Source organism: Erithacus rubecula (genome assembly GCF_903797595.1).
Source record: "Erithacus rubecula genome assembly, chromosome: 6".
Taxonomy (NCBI): Eukaryota; Metazoa; Chordata; class Aves; order Passeriformes; family Muscicapidae; genus Erithacus; species Erithacus rubecula.
In genome coordinates, this window is record NC_136688.1 from 43745157 (window position 1) to 43759133 (window position 13977).

Consider the following 13977-nt stretch of genomic DNA (forward strand, 5'->3'; position numbering starts at 1 on the left):
GAGTATATCAGGCCTACAGGTGTTCTGCAGGTGTTAGACAAAAGTGTTTTCCTACAGAAAAAAACTCGAGGATATCTCTAACACTCATCACAAATTGACCATCTTAGCATCTAATCCTAACCTGGCACCCAGAAAAGTGAGAGGAACCAGGATACCACTTAAAATTGGGACAACACCTGAACTCTTGTTTAGGAAAAAACTATGAAAATGCTATAGAGGCCACAAAAGTATTTACACAAAAAACCATCTCCTAAAACAAACAAAATCCCCACATGTACCAGAGCCATAAATAAAACAAGAAAGAAACATAGGAAAACTAGAGAATATGAATATTAAAGCGACTCAGAAGTCAACATGTGGTTGGTAGGCAAAGAAAGATGTCACCCATGTGGCCTCACAAACTTAATTACTGAAAACCAATAAAAAGGAGATGATGGATAAAGAGCATTCACGTGTAATGCTTTCAAAACACAAATCTTCTGCTTAAAAGCTATGTTTATCTCAAGAATACTGATCCTGTTGACTAATCTCAACAAGGAATGCAACATAATGTAATACTCATTCTCATAAGCATATGCTGTAACCTGCAAAAGACAAAATCATGATTATTTATAAACTATTACTGAATAATGTTTCAAAGGCGGCTCATTTTTGTGGTATTAATGAATATGGCAGAAGAAGCAGCAATTGAAAAAACAGTAAACAAAAGAGGAACCTGCAACTAAAAAACACAAATATCATCTACTGTTCAACCTTGGTCTAAAAAAACCCCAAACCAAAAATTTAACAGTTCTTCAAGTATTCCCTTTATTTTCCCAAGTACTCCAGAAGGCTATTTCACTTAAAATGTCACACCACAATAAATCTTCAGGCAATTTCCAAATGCTGTCAGATGCCTTGTCTTGATGTAAGATAAAGCATCATTCACCTTGCCTGCTCTTGTAGAGGGATTATAAGCAGGGAACAGGGATTAGCATAGTTCTAAAAGTCAGGAGAAGGTTTATACTGTTGTCAGCTAACCAAAACACAGAATTAATCCACTCATTCTGCATGCAAACTGTCTTGACAAAAAGGAAACATCTAACCACCATGACTAAAATGCATAATTTTTTAAAGTGATGTTTATTTTTAATTACATTTTGGGTTTTTTCCCCCAGTGACATGTATATATAATATCTGCACACACCTATATCACAGTCTGACATTTACAGGAGCTTTGCTCTTGAAATAAGTTACCCTATAGTTCAGAAAATTGAAGGGTCACTGTTTTTTTTAAAATATTCAACTAGATTTAACCACAAGAAATGTACCACATAAATAGAAAGAATCAAAGCGGTAAAATACTCTTTTAGAACATTGTTATAAAAATATGTCATATCTACAAATTTCATTCTCAGTTAGGGTAAAGTAAAAAATGCATTAAGTAATCAGGAGTGAAATGTATGAGCCTTGTGAGAACACAATGATTTTAATGTAACTATGAGCAATTTCTAGACATTCTAAACAGCTTGCACACATTTTCTTTATTATTAGGTCTCGTCCTTTGCCTCAATTTTGTTTCTTTTCTTCCACTTGAATTTTTACCTGAATCAAGCATTTTATTTACCTCCAATATTATGACAAATAATGTATCAATATATCTCATGTGAATCCAAAGGAAGTTTAAGGTGTAATAGTTTATACAGTCAAGACAGTGAAAAAGGCAAGTGAAAGATTTCCCTAAATGTAATCTGTCACCAATCTGGCTAAACCATCAGTGGAATTACTACCAAAGCTGGTCATTTTGTTCCCACTGGAATTATTCTCCCCACTTACACCACTCATTCTCTGGAAATATTTCTCTCAATTCTTGAATTCAAATCCCAAAAGAGGAGCCCCTAAAAATATTTATTAAAGATGACCCCATGAATATTTGAGCAATTAGAAGTTAGACATTGCTGTTAGACTAGAAGGTTTAGTTTTGAGATGGATTTCTGGTTTGGTTTTTTTGGGGTTTTTTTTTTTTTTTGGGCGGGTTTTTTTGCTAAATTGATGTGTGCTTTTAAAATAAAAGAATCAAATTGACCTTTGCATACAGTTATGAGTGTTGATCCATCCTGTCTGCAGCCCAAAGCAATAGGTACCATAAAGGAATTCCTCTGACAAAGCTTGGAACATCAAGCAGTGAAATGAAATCAGAAACCTATGAAAAGTGGTTGGAAGCATTATTCACTGTATTTTCTGAAGTTATATCTGAATACTCAGGGCTTTCATGGAAGAATAAGCATCAGGCACCATCTTACAGAACTTAGTCAAAAGAAAAGGAGTCTAGCAGAAAGTAATGAGAATTCTCTGTTAAAGGAAAGTCTTCTGCAACGAGGCTGCAACTTCAGCTACTCTGAAGAAAATATTAAGTATTTCTTTGGAGATTTAATAATGCAGGTATCCTCTAGCAGCTAGGTAAAATAACAAGTAAAACTGTTTTTCTAACAGAAAAGCACTGCTTTGGTCTCACAAAGACATCTTGCTTTAAATGCAGAGTAGTAGTGGTGTTATCAGATGGTGCACACACTGGAATTCTTTGTGGTTTCTATATTTTGCAATATAAAACTGATGGGCATAATAAACCTAGCTTAAAAATTCAATCATAGCTCTTGCTACCAAGAGTTAAGGCAATCTTGGCTGATTGTGACCTTTTTTGTGCAAATCAATCACTGCATTTTCAAAGTCTATTACTATGGTAATAGCTACAACAGCAATGCAAATAATGATACTGGTATTTTTTGCAGAAATGGAAGTCTTTTGTAGCCAGTGGAGTAATCAGAGCAATCTGTGCCCTAATGAAGGTGATTTGTATGTATCTATAATATTCTGTAAGGTGCTTCACTGTTACACCAGGGGAAATTCATATTACACCAGATGACATACCAGAATCTCACTGGACAAAAAAATCTTCACTACATGAATTTTGAAGAGAACATTCAACACCATCTAGGTTAAATATTCAACCAAATTATTGAGATGGTGATGGGAGCTTTCACATTCTACAACTTAAACTCAAGGAAAATTACAGCTTCATTTTTCTTTTCAAGGTATTTCAAGTGCCCAGTAGCTTTGATTACCGTGTGAATGTAGCAAAACCAATAGTTTATTTCAAGTAAAAGAAATATATTGTGAATAAACCAATTTCCTTGATCATAATATAACAGCATTATAATTTATGTGTATCTTAAATCTAAAATTCAATGTGAGCATATGACTAATCTTTATCAGCATAGATTAGGCACCTTTGCTACTTTCATGAATAACAAATTATTTTTCCTTTAAAGTCATTGATACTAAGGAAAAGTGCTGTCCTAAACCACAAATACAACTCTGTAAGTTGTATAATAATATTTTGAAAACCTAGGTAAACTACATCTTGATATTAAAAAAAAAAATCCTTGGGACAGTATAAAAGGTAAGACTAAATTCTATAGATATGTTAGCTTAATGTCAGTGCCAGCTTAAACTTCAAAAACCCTAAAATGTAGATGACATAAAACTAGAAACATAATTTTGGAATTATTCCAGGTTCTGTTTCAAGCACCCTTTTTTTTTTTAAAGTCTACAATGCTTGTGTTATTAATTACAGTAAAATCTAAACTAATTTTTTGATATGTCAAACAGAACATGTACACTACGGTTTTTAATCTAAAAATTTAGAGGGGGATAAAAAAAATCAACAGTTCAATTTTATTGAAACGTGCTAAGTTACTGTCTATCACTGCCATAATAATATGCAAATACAGTATGTTAACCCCATAATGCTTTTAAAAAAATCAACCAGGAACATAATCTACTTTCCTCCCTAAATCAAGAGAATGACTAACATGACTGCAATTTGGAAAAACTGAAAGATTAGGGCAGACCTCAAAATTCCAGCAGAATTTTTAGGAATCAAACATTATTAAGCTTTTGGTTTCATTTCCTGTTCTTCTCAGACATTGTCCTAGAGCCTCATGTTGTTGCAATGTTCTGAGAAAAAGACCCAAGTACCAAGTCAAGGAAAGCCTTTTCCACAGCACCAAGACATTTTCCCATTTAAGTATTGACCTGACCTGACCCTGCCTGTGAGCACTGACAGAATCAGATCAGAAGGTGATGTGACTGCTGGCTATGAAAAGCACAATGCATGAAGGAAAGCTCCTAAGCCTGCAGCTCCTTGCTGTGTTGGTCTTAATCAACTTCTAGTGTATTTTAAATGTTCTGGTTGGAGAGTTTTGGTATTTTTATTGCAGTAGTTTTAATTAGGAAAAATAGTTTTCAGTGGTATGGAGGTGTATTAAACAACAGGCTCATTCTAGTCTCACATCAAACCAAATCCAGGAAAGTTTTAATTCTGTATTCCTGAAATATTTTCATTTTATCAAACCAAATCCAAGAAGAAAGAAAATATTAAAAAAAAATAATAATAATGAAGATTCAACAGTAAATCTTTCAAAAAATATTTCAGATAGTATATTTCAGGTCTAGAACTACCAAGAAAACTGGGTTTTCCTGAGGAAGAAGACATGTCATTGTCTTTCATCTCTCCCCCTGATCTATGTAAAATATGAACCCAAATCTTCCCTTCAGACTTTTACACATTTGGCAATTTGAGACCATTTAGCATGAAAAACTGAAAAGAGCTTAGCTGGGCCTTTGCCCTTGAGAGCCACAGTATAAAATGGTCAGCAGGGTAATTATCTCCCCTTGTCCTAACAATTGCTTCTGCTGTAAGAAATGCCATTTTCACTGGTAGACAAAAGACACTGAAGCTAGAGGTTTATAGAACTGCTTAGTTTAATTATGACATAATTTAGGTTTTAAGTCATGACTTCTTTCATGGAGGGAAATAAACTGAGTATGCTCAAAAAGATCATCTGGAGATCATAAAGTGAGTTAATTGATTTATCTTTAGCATAAACAAAAAAACCCATTACACCATACAGGCCCAAAGAATAAGCTAAGGAGAAGATGTGGTTTTTCAGCTGGAAATACAAACTTTTCTGGGGAAAAAGAGAAATCAGTTCCTCAAATTATATTCAGAAAACAAAAATGCCTTAATGGCATATTAACAAAGTACAACAGCTTGGTGAATTAACCTGCTCAAGTGATTTGGGTGCCTGTATTTGACCTCTCAGAATGGTACATCACAAGACTACAGCATTACAGTGCTTTCATCCTTTGAAGCAAGAACGTGGTTTTCTCCTCAAGTGCAAATGGAGAATGAACCCCAGATGCCATGTTTGAGCAAGAACCAACAATTACACACCCCAAAACCCACTCTTTGTTACAAAAAATATTATTAAAGGTAATTTGTTTCACAGTAAACATTCTATTGCATATCAAAACCCCATGATCTACAGTTAATGCCTAATTTTCTTCAAGAAAGCAATTTGAAAAATTCTTTCCTTAACTAGATTTACATGAAGTGTTTATTATTTGAATTTGCATCTGGGAAGAAAGTAATAAATAATGTTTGTAGTCAAACTTTCAAACTGAGCCACCAATTCTGGAAACTCTTACTGATCAGCAGGGGCCTACGGGTTTTGTTTTTTGGTTGGAAAGTCACTTGACTTGTCACTGAGCACCACTGAAAACAGCTTGGATCCACCTTCTTCACACTTTGGCTTCAGCTGTTTGTACCCATTGATCAGATGCACTCTGAGCCCAATGCTCCCAGATTTCTCAGCCTTTGCTCAGCAGAGATGCTCCAGACCCTTAATCATCTTTGTGGCTCTCCAATGGACTCTGTTTAGCAGCTCCTCATGTCTCTTGTGCTGAGGAGCCCAGAACTGCACAGAGTACTCCAGGGGCAGCCTCACCAGCACTGAGCCAAGGGGAAATCTGCCTGCCAAGGTCCCTCTATGGGACTTGAGAACAAAGACTGCATTCCTAACACCATACCTAATAATAATCATCCAGGCTGTATGCACCTTGTATGTTTTCTAAAAGTATTAGACAAGCTACATTTTGAGATGTTTCTATACATAATCCATTTCACTTTTGAAGGATAACTATAAAATGGATTTTACTCCTATTTTTCTCCAGTTATTAGAGGCTAGAAAAGGGGGGTGACTGGCCTTCTTTGATGGCCATAATTATTGGAATAGTTTGGGAGATTACCTTCCTGCAAATGAATAAACAACAGAGTTCTTTTCTAGAAAGAAAGATCTGGACTGCATAGATTTCAAGTGCATGCAAAGAATTCCTCACCAGAACATGCTGAAACTCTTTTAGCTCAGTCACATTCAAAATTCAAAAGACACAAGACATTGCACATAATAATTAGAAATTTTTCCTTATGGTATCCATTCAGTTACGTTCCCTGAAATCCAAAATACACAACTAATCATTAAATTCCTAGTGAAAATGCACAGATCTGCTGCCAAATCAGTTAAAGGAATTTCACCTGACAAAATTTTGCAGCTATACTTAGTATCCATTGCTTAACATTTGTGTATGACTGTCATCTGGAGTTAGGTCAGAAACATATGCCATTTATTCTGGACAAGAACAAGGCAATAAACTTGACAGCAGATACACCAACTTTCAATTGCTTCAACTATTTTTGGGGTTTTTTGAGAACTCTTAAGGTGTCAGACTACTGAGGAACACAAAACATTGTAACAAAAAACTTCCCTCTCCCTTCTTGTGAAACCTGTTTGGCTCTTTTTCTGAGAATGTATTCTCTTTTGTTCATAATTTTCTTTTTTTTTATTATTATTATTACTAGAATCTAATTAAAAGGGATCAAAGAGGTAGAATGATACAATGAGGTGGTAGAAATACACAGCATCTCTACTAAAAAAGTCCAAGAGCAGGTCATCCAAAGTCATAACAATGCACAGTTAATGAAAAGAGAGGGTGAGGAAAAGATCTGCTGCCATTCAAAACTAGGATGTGACTAATCACCACCCTGCTAGAATTTGTGCTTGCAAACCACAGCTGACAGCCACAAAGAGGAAGACTGGACCTGCCTCCCAGAGAGAATTATCTAGGAGCAGTCTTAGAAAGCAGCTGACAAGACTCCAGCAATTTCTTAGATGGTGATGGTTAGACAAACAATCAGAGTGCAACAAAAAATGGATAAATCAGAGCTGGCAGGCAGCACTAACACCAGAGAGCAGAGATGATTTTAGTAGTTTTGAGTTTCACTAGAACTGAAGAAATGTTGACACTAAAATGAAATGGTTTATTTTGCCTTGGAATACAGGAACAAAATCATAGTATCTAAGGCAGGACAATCTCTTGTAGACTAAGTTGAAACTTGAAATATAAAAAGATGACAGTCTTTATTAAAGTCCCTGGAAAGATCACAGTTTATTGGCCAGATGTTTGGCTGCTTATTTTTATTCCTTGGGAAACAAAGTTTGGGTAATTCCTACAGAGTTCACAGCAACAAGAAAAATTGTCTTAAGAAAAGCCATGATTTAGACAAGCAATTTATTTTGTTGGAAACAGCCAAACCCTGTCTCCAGGAGAATAGAGACAAATGCTTTGCCATTCTTTCCACCTGACTTGCATATACTGTCCCTGTACACATGGAATTTATCTCTCTGCAGTCTTGGATACAGAGGGGCACAAAGAGGGAAAAGAACCACATTTTAACCAGACTGAAAGTAGAACCATTTATTTCTCTTCTGTCTTTGTTGCACAGTATTGATTACTTTCTGGTACTAGAATTCCTAATAGAATTTCAGTGTTTTCTGAATAATTTAAGTTATGTTGCCCTAAAAGTAGAACTTTGCATGAGTCCCAGGGCAGATGATGCATTGTTTCTTTCCCCCAACTTAGTCCAAGACAAGGAAAAATATACAGACTTCAGACAAGAAGGGAAATTAAGTTACTAGACACAGCCTATGGTTGCAGAGCCATAAATGCCATCATCAGCAGAGATTCAAGAGTTCTTACCAGCATAAAATGCGCCAGCTACCTTAAGCAATAAAACCTAAATGTACCACAAACATCTTAATCAAATAGTCACAGTGATAAAGTTCTAGGAAGAATATTCAAAAGCACTATTATTTGCCAGCTAGCTCACATAATGGATATTAAAAAGGAGGACAGAGATACCAACTCTTCCTCATTTGTCTCCTTCTGACAGAGAAACATAATTCTTCTTCCTTCTGTGACTGGCACAGTTGTGCAGTTGTTTTGTGTCAGCGTAAAGATAATGGTACAAAAGGAGAATTACAAATAAGTACTAAAGTTTGAAATCAAGAACAGACATCATGGAAAGCAGAATATAAGCTTTTCCCAAGTCTACTGAAGCTCTCAAAAAGATGCAGTGGTTTAACTTTATGTTTTGATTTTATTTTTCAATAGCATCATCAATGTCAGATTAATTCCCAGTAAAATTACCATACTTTGAAGCCCACAAAAAAAAAAAGATGGTCACAGGGCTAGCACGGAGGAAAAGAGCAGAAAAGAGCAGAAAAGGACCCAAAAAATGCATCAAAAGGAAAAATTACTCTACAAGTCACCTTGGAGCCTCCTTGGAGCACTCAGCATAGAGAATGTCCTAATGTCCTAGTGACATCAAATGCTTTTGCCAGTAGACAGCCATTTAAAAAGGTAGAAAAGTTCAGGGTTTCTAATTTTCTCATATTAAAAAAAAAAAAAAAAAAAAAAAAACAACAACAACAAAAAAAGCCCCACATAAATATGCTTTAGCTAGCCCAGAAAAGTAAGGAGCCTCAACACGAGAATTAGTTTTACAGTATGACAAGTTAATACTCTGAGGGGACATCTTCTGAAATCTTGATACAGACAGATTTAAATGCAATCTCCCTAAGGTCTCTCTTACATGGGAAGATCAGCCAACATTAAATAAGCTATGATCCTTGAAACCAATAAAATTATCAAGAAAACAAAGTCAAGATCTAACCTGAACACACCAAGATACTATTTCTTCCTCAGCTACCAGAGAGCAAACCATTCTACAGATCACAAGCTAGTTTGGTGATGCATGAAATCCTAGACAAAACACACTTGAAACCAGTAGCTTCGTAGGAATTACTTGTATTTTCATTCAGTATTAGTATCTCCTACACATACATAGTCAGGTTGGACAAGGGAACTTATCTTCCACAAACACAGCAGACATCCAAGTTATGCTGTCGGCAACAGATCAAAGCAAGTCACCTGAGATTTCATGTACAAGATTTTTCTCCTTATTTACTCCTGAAAATGTAAGAAATTCAGTTATCTGCACTCCTAAAAGATGCAAATTTCCAAGCATTCCTGCATCTGACACTTTCTACAAGTGCTCACATACATCTCAACAATAAAAATACCCAAACACATAAGAAATGGGAGACAAGTAAGATTGAAAACATGTTACTGCATCATTGAAAACATGTTACTGCATCATTGAAAACATGTTACTGTATCCTCCAGAACTCTGTGTCAATTTCTGGAAAGAAATTCTCAGAAGATATAACATAAAAAGCAAAAGCTCACCAGCAAGCAGGAAAAGTCCTTTTAAAAATGGATTGCAACTGAGATTGTTCAAATAAAAAAAAAATAAATGAAAAAATTAAAAACCCCCAAAAAACCAAAACCAAACAGACTAATAAAAGACGTTTGAAATTACCATAATTTTCCTCTTCTACTCCAAAAGAGTTTTCAATAGATCTAAGGTCAAAACACTGAAAGAAAGCTCTTACTTCTACTATACAGTTAATTGAGGCTGAGGAGTTTGGGGTGTGGACACCATGATCAAAATTAAGATTAGACATTCATACTGAAAAAAATTACATTAAAACACCTAATCATGTAAAAAAAAAAAAATCTTACAGCAAGTTTCATTTAACAAAAGCAGACAAAACTTCAAAGCAGAGCAAAAATTAACTGCTAGTGTTAGAAATTTCCAGTGGAAAATGTCCTATGACTGTCCAGTACTCCAATACTGTTTTCTACTACTAAAGAAATGGTCTCTGACTTAAGAACTGCAGTTCCTCTCTCCTGATTGATGTTTACAATGTCATTCAAAGAATGCTAACAATATAGAAGTTCTCATAATGAAGTACTAATAATATCACCATGTAGTGAGCAATATTTATGCTTAGTCCTTGTAGCTATGGAGCTAGGCTCATGAAAGTTTGATTCTTTAAATACATAAGATTTCCAGAACTGCTTTCACAAATTAGATCCCATACTTGTAAAAAGACACTTAACCCTCTCATTGGTTTCACTAAAAAAATCTCAAATATCTCAGCATTCAGACAGTATCTGCTGAGACTATTAGAGCATTAAATATATTAATTTTTTTTGCAATACAAGAGTTGAGTTTATCTTCAAAGAGAAAATGTAGTAACACTGATTACTATATTATGTAATCCCATTTTTGCACCTGCTTTTTGGCTTTTGGGTTTTGTTTTTGATTTCTAATATTTGACCTTCCCGTGACTCCTTTAAATATTAAGAACTAGCATGTTTAGATACCCAAATTTAGCCAGGAAAAGTGTGAGATGGCATTTAAATGGTACCACAATGCATTTTAGAAGAAGAAACAACTGAAAGACTATCAATGCTATTAGAAATAGCCATTCTGCTTTTAAATCAAGCCTTCTTCTTTAAGCACACTAATATTTCGGTATAGCTTTTGCATTTAAGAAGCATGCAAAATTTAACTGGATAAACCTGCAATGCTTTAGGATACTTAGAAGGATATTCTCACATCAATACAATTTAGAGCAGGAGAAACTCTGCTATGCTGGGCCATGGTATCACTCAAATCAAAATACATACTCACACAAATCAGATATACTGTCCAGTCAGCTGACTTACAGCAGATGTTTGTTTGCTTTTAGGTTTTGTGGCTTTTTATTTAGTACAAGTCTAATCAATTCTGTCACATTTTAGCCAAATGTATCACACTGTACCAAAACTGAGAGAGACTGAGCAAGAAACTGTTACCACACGTAAACAAAAAACTTGCCCAGTTGTAGCTCAAACCATGTAATTCTTATACTACACGAAGTTCTACTGAAACAAACAGTGTCATTCGGAAGCACTCATGAATACATGGTATTAAACGTGTAATATTACACTGCCTTGACCTTAGAATGAGCAGTGAGCCACCGCTTCCTTAGCACAAGAGCAAGTTGCAGACCTGGATTTCCCACAGCACTTGACATCATAGCAGCTAGCAGTTCTTAACAAAACAGTTTTCCCTGGATTAAAGGGAGAATGTTAAAACATTAAACGATGCAAGTGACAGATTCAAACTCCTAGCACAACACTCTACTGTGGTATATTGACTATTTTTTTTCAGATATTTAGCGCCAAGGAGAAATTTACTATGAAAGTGACACCCTTCTTAAGAACATTCACGGCCATACTTCAGAACTGTTTAAATTTCTTCAAGAAGATTTAAACAAAGGAAAAAAGTGGCCATTATGACCAAGTTTTCTAGTGTGTCTAAAAGCTTAAATGAAAGACATAGCATCTAGTCTGCTCTCTACAGGCAATACCTGTTACTCATGAGTAACACATAGAGAGGTATGCCTGGGAGCACTAAGCATCATCAAAACAAATTTTGTGCTGTAGAACATACAAAAGACCTATAAAAGTATCTATTGCTAGCTCTTACCCCAACAGGAAGACCAAAGGAAATCAGAATTTAAAATCCATCTGCAATGACACCTACTGTAAGGGAAAAGATTGATGACTCAGGCTCACATCTGCCCTTCATACTCCTCAAATTCTCTCACTGATCTCACAACACCACTAGGCTTACAAAAGCATCCTTGGAAAGACATATAAGAAATTATACCAACACACTTCTTTTGCAGCATCAGTTTGTAACTAATTTTTTAATGGACTCGGCACCTGGTAACATGCACTGCCAAGGGAACTACAGAGCTACAGAAGGAGCCTCAACTTCTCAAGAAAGGCTGTTCTTTCAAGATTACCCTAAAAGTTGCGTGAGTTACAGGCAGGCCGCTAATTCCCCGTGTAATCGTCGCCTTTTAAACAGCAGACGGAGGTCTACCTGCTACAGATTAACCTCCTCCGCAGCCCAAGTGCTCCGGGGCACACACGCGATTACAGCCTCTCCTCCCGCCGGCCCCGTGACATTCAGGGCGCCCGGGACCGAGCGGCGACCCTGGGGCAGCGGCGCCGGGCACGGGCACCCTGCGAGTTTCGGCACCGCACACCGGCGGCACTGGGGGACACAGCACACGGCTGATTGAATCCGACAGCTAAAAGCCATTTCCAGGCTGTTTCTACCCACGGCGAAGCCCGGGCGGGGGGGGGGGGCGGTGAGGAAGCGCTGACTGTCCTTGATGTATTTCGGTCCGCTCCCTGGAAACCCACGGCACCGGCGGGACGCGCATCGCCGGCGCTTCCCGGGACGGCGCCTGGGGGACACCCGCGCCCCGCTCCCGGGAAGGGACGAGCCGGGCTGCGGGGCCGGGACGGCCGGAGGGGCTCGGAGCCCGGGCGGGATGCGGCCCGGGGAGCGCGGCGCCAGCGGTACCTGATGATGTCGTCCTGGTGCCCCAGGTAGAATTTCTGCCGGTGCTCCCGGGGGCTGTAGACCACGCCGACCCCCGCCACGAAGTAGACGATCTCCTTGGCCGCCGTGTAGTAGAGGTTGTTGCGGCACTGATGACCCCGGTAGCCGTAGACCCACTCCAGCCGCAGGTGGCAGCTCGGCGCGCTCCGGTCAGCCATGTCCACCCGCCCCCGCCAGCCGGGTACGGCTCGCTCCCGCCGGAGACCCCGCGGGAAGGGGGCGACGGGCCGGCCGCCCCCTCCGCTCGGCTGGGTGCCCGCCGCGCTAATCCCTGCCCGCCGACATGGATGCCCGCCGCCGCCGCTCGTCCGCCGCCCCCGCCGCTTCACAGAGGGCGCCGCCGCCCGAGCGCGCCTCGCCGCCCCGCGCCGCCAGACATGGCTGCGCTGAGACACCGCCCGGGACGCGGAGCGAGGGCGCGGCGCCGCTCCGGCCCCCCCGCGCCCCATTGCGCCTGCGCCGAGGGCGGCGCCGTCAGCGGCCGGGCGGGCCCGGCGGGCGGCGGGGACCGAGCGGGACCGGCCACCGAGCGGTGGCGGCGACCCGGCGGACGGGCAGGAACACGCTTCAGCACCGCGCCTTGCGGCGTGGCGCGGGGCTTTTATATATTTACCTTTTTTTTTTTTTTCCCCTCCTCAAGCGAGGCTGAGTCTTCTCCCCTTTCCCCAGGTTTGGAGGGGGTTGTTTTTACTGCCCCTCCATCCTCTCCCTTTGCCCCGACGCATCGCCGCCGGCTCTCGGCAGCCGCTGGGGCTGGAAGAGTCGCAGCCCCTTCTCAGCCTGCTGGAGCCGCCCCCCGCTCGCACTGGGGACCGGCGGCACGCCAGCTCCCTGCCATCCGAGAGGAAAATGTCAACTGTAATTTTTAATGACGAATGGTTAATCCTTTCAGCCCACCGTCTGAGTCATGCACCACACAAAAGATACTTCCCCCTTCAAGCCCTGATTTCCCCATACACAACTTCTCAGCCTCAGTTCTCAAAGCGCTTCACATGGCTAAGTCACTGATTTCAGACCTCGCAGACGTGGAAGCGACTTTTCCGTGCTGCATGAGGCAGCAGCGGCGGGGAACCTCCTCTGGAACACGTCCAGAGTTTTGGCCAGGAAAACGTGCTGCCCCAGCTTTGTAACTCTATATAGAGTACCTGCCTAGCTATAGAAATGTACACTACATGATCATGCCAACAGCTTTGTGCTATGGAGTTGAATACCTGTTCTAAAAACTCCTGGGTGACTGTCCGGTTTGACAGTTTAAAATAAACCCAATCTTTTCCCTATTACTTTCAGCACAGGTTTGGGTTTCCAAGTGCATTTATTTTATTAGGATTTATTTTAAAATCTCCATTTCTTTATCTTCTTTTGATCTTTTACTGTATTATTACTCATATTGACTGCTCTCCCACAAAACATTTACTCTTAACTATTTAGTTCGAACTGGAGACATT

The 13977-nt window shown here is 39.4% G+C and overlaps 1 protein-coding gene across 4 annotated transcripts in view; it reads right to left on the reverse strand.

Annotated features, from left to right (window-relative positions):
• Nucleotides 1-12925, reverse strand: part of EML5 (EMAP like 5) — a 98598-nt gene extending 85673 nt beyond the window's left edge. For all 4 annotated transcript variants that reach the window (XR_013774557.1, XM_079308121.1, XM_079308120.1 and 1 more), the window contains exon 1: nt 12494-12925. Coding sequence is in view for 3 of the 4 variants with exons in the window: in XM_079308121.1 (XP_079164247.1) it covers nt 12494-12690 (197 nt within the window). In the remaining variant the exon portion in view is untranslated. The remainder of the gene's footprint in view (nt 1-12493) is intronic.
• Between the last annotated feature and the right edge of the window lie 1052 nt (nt 12926-13977).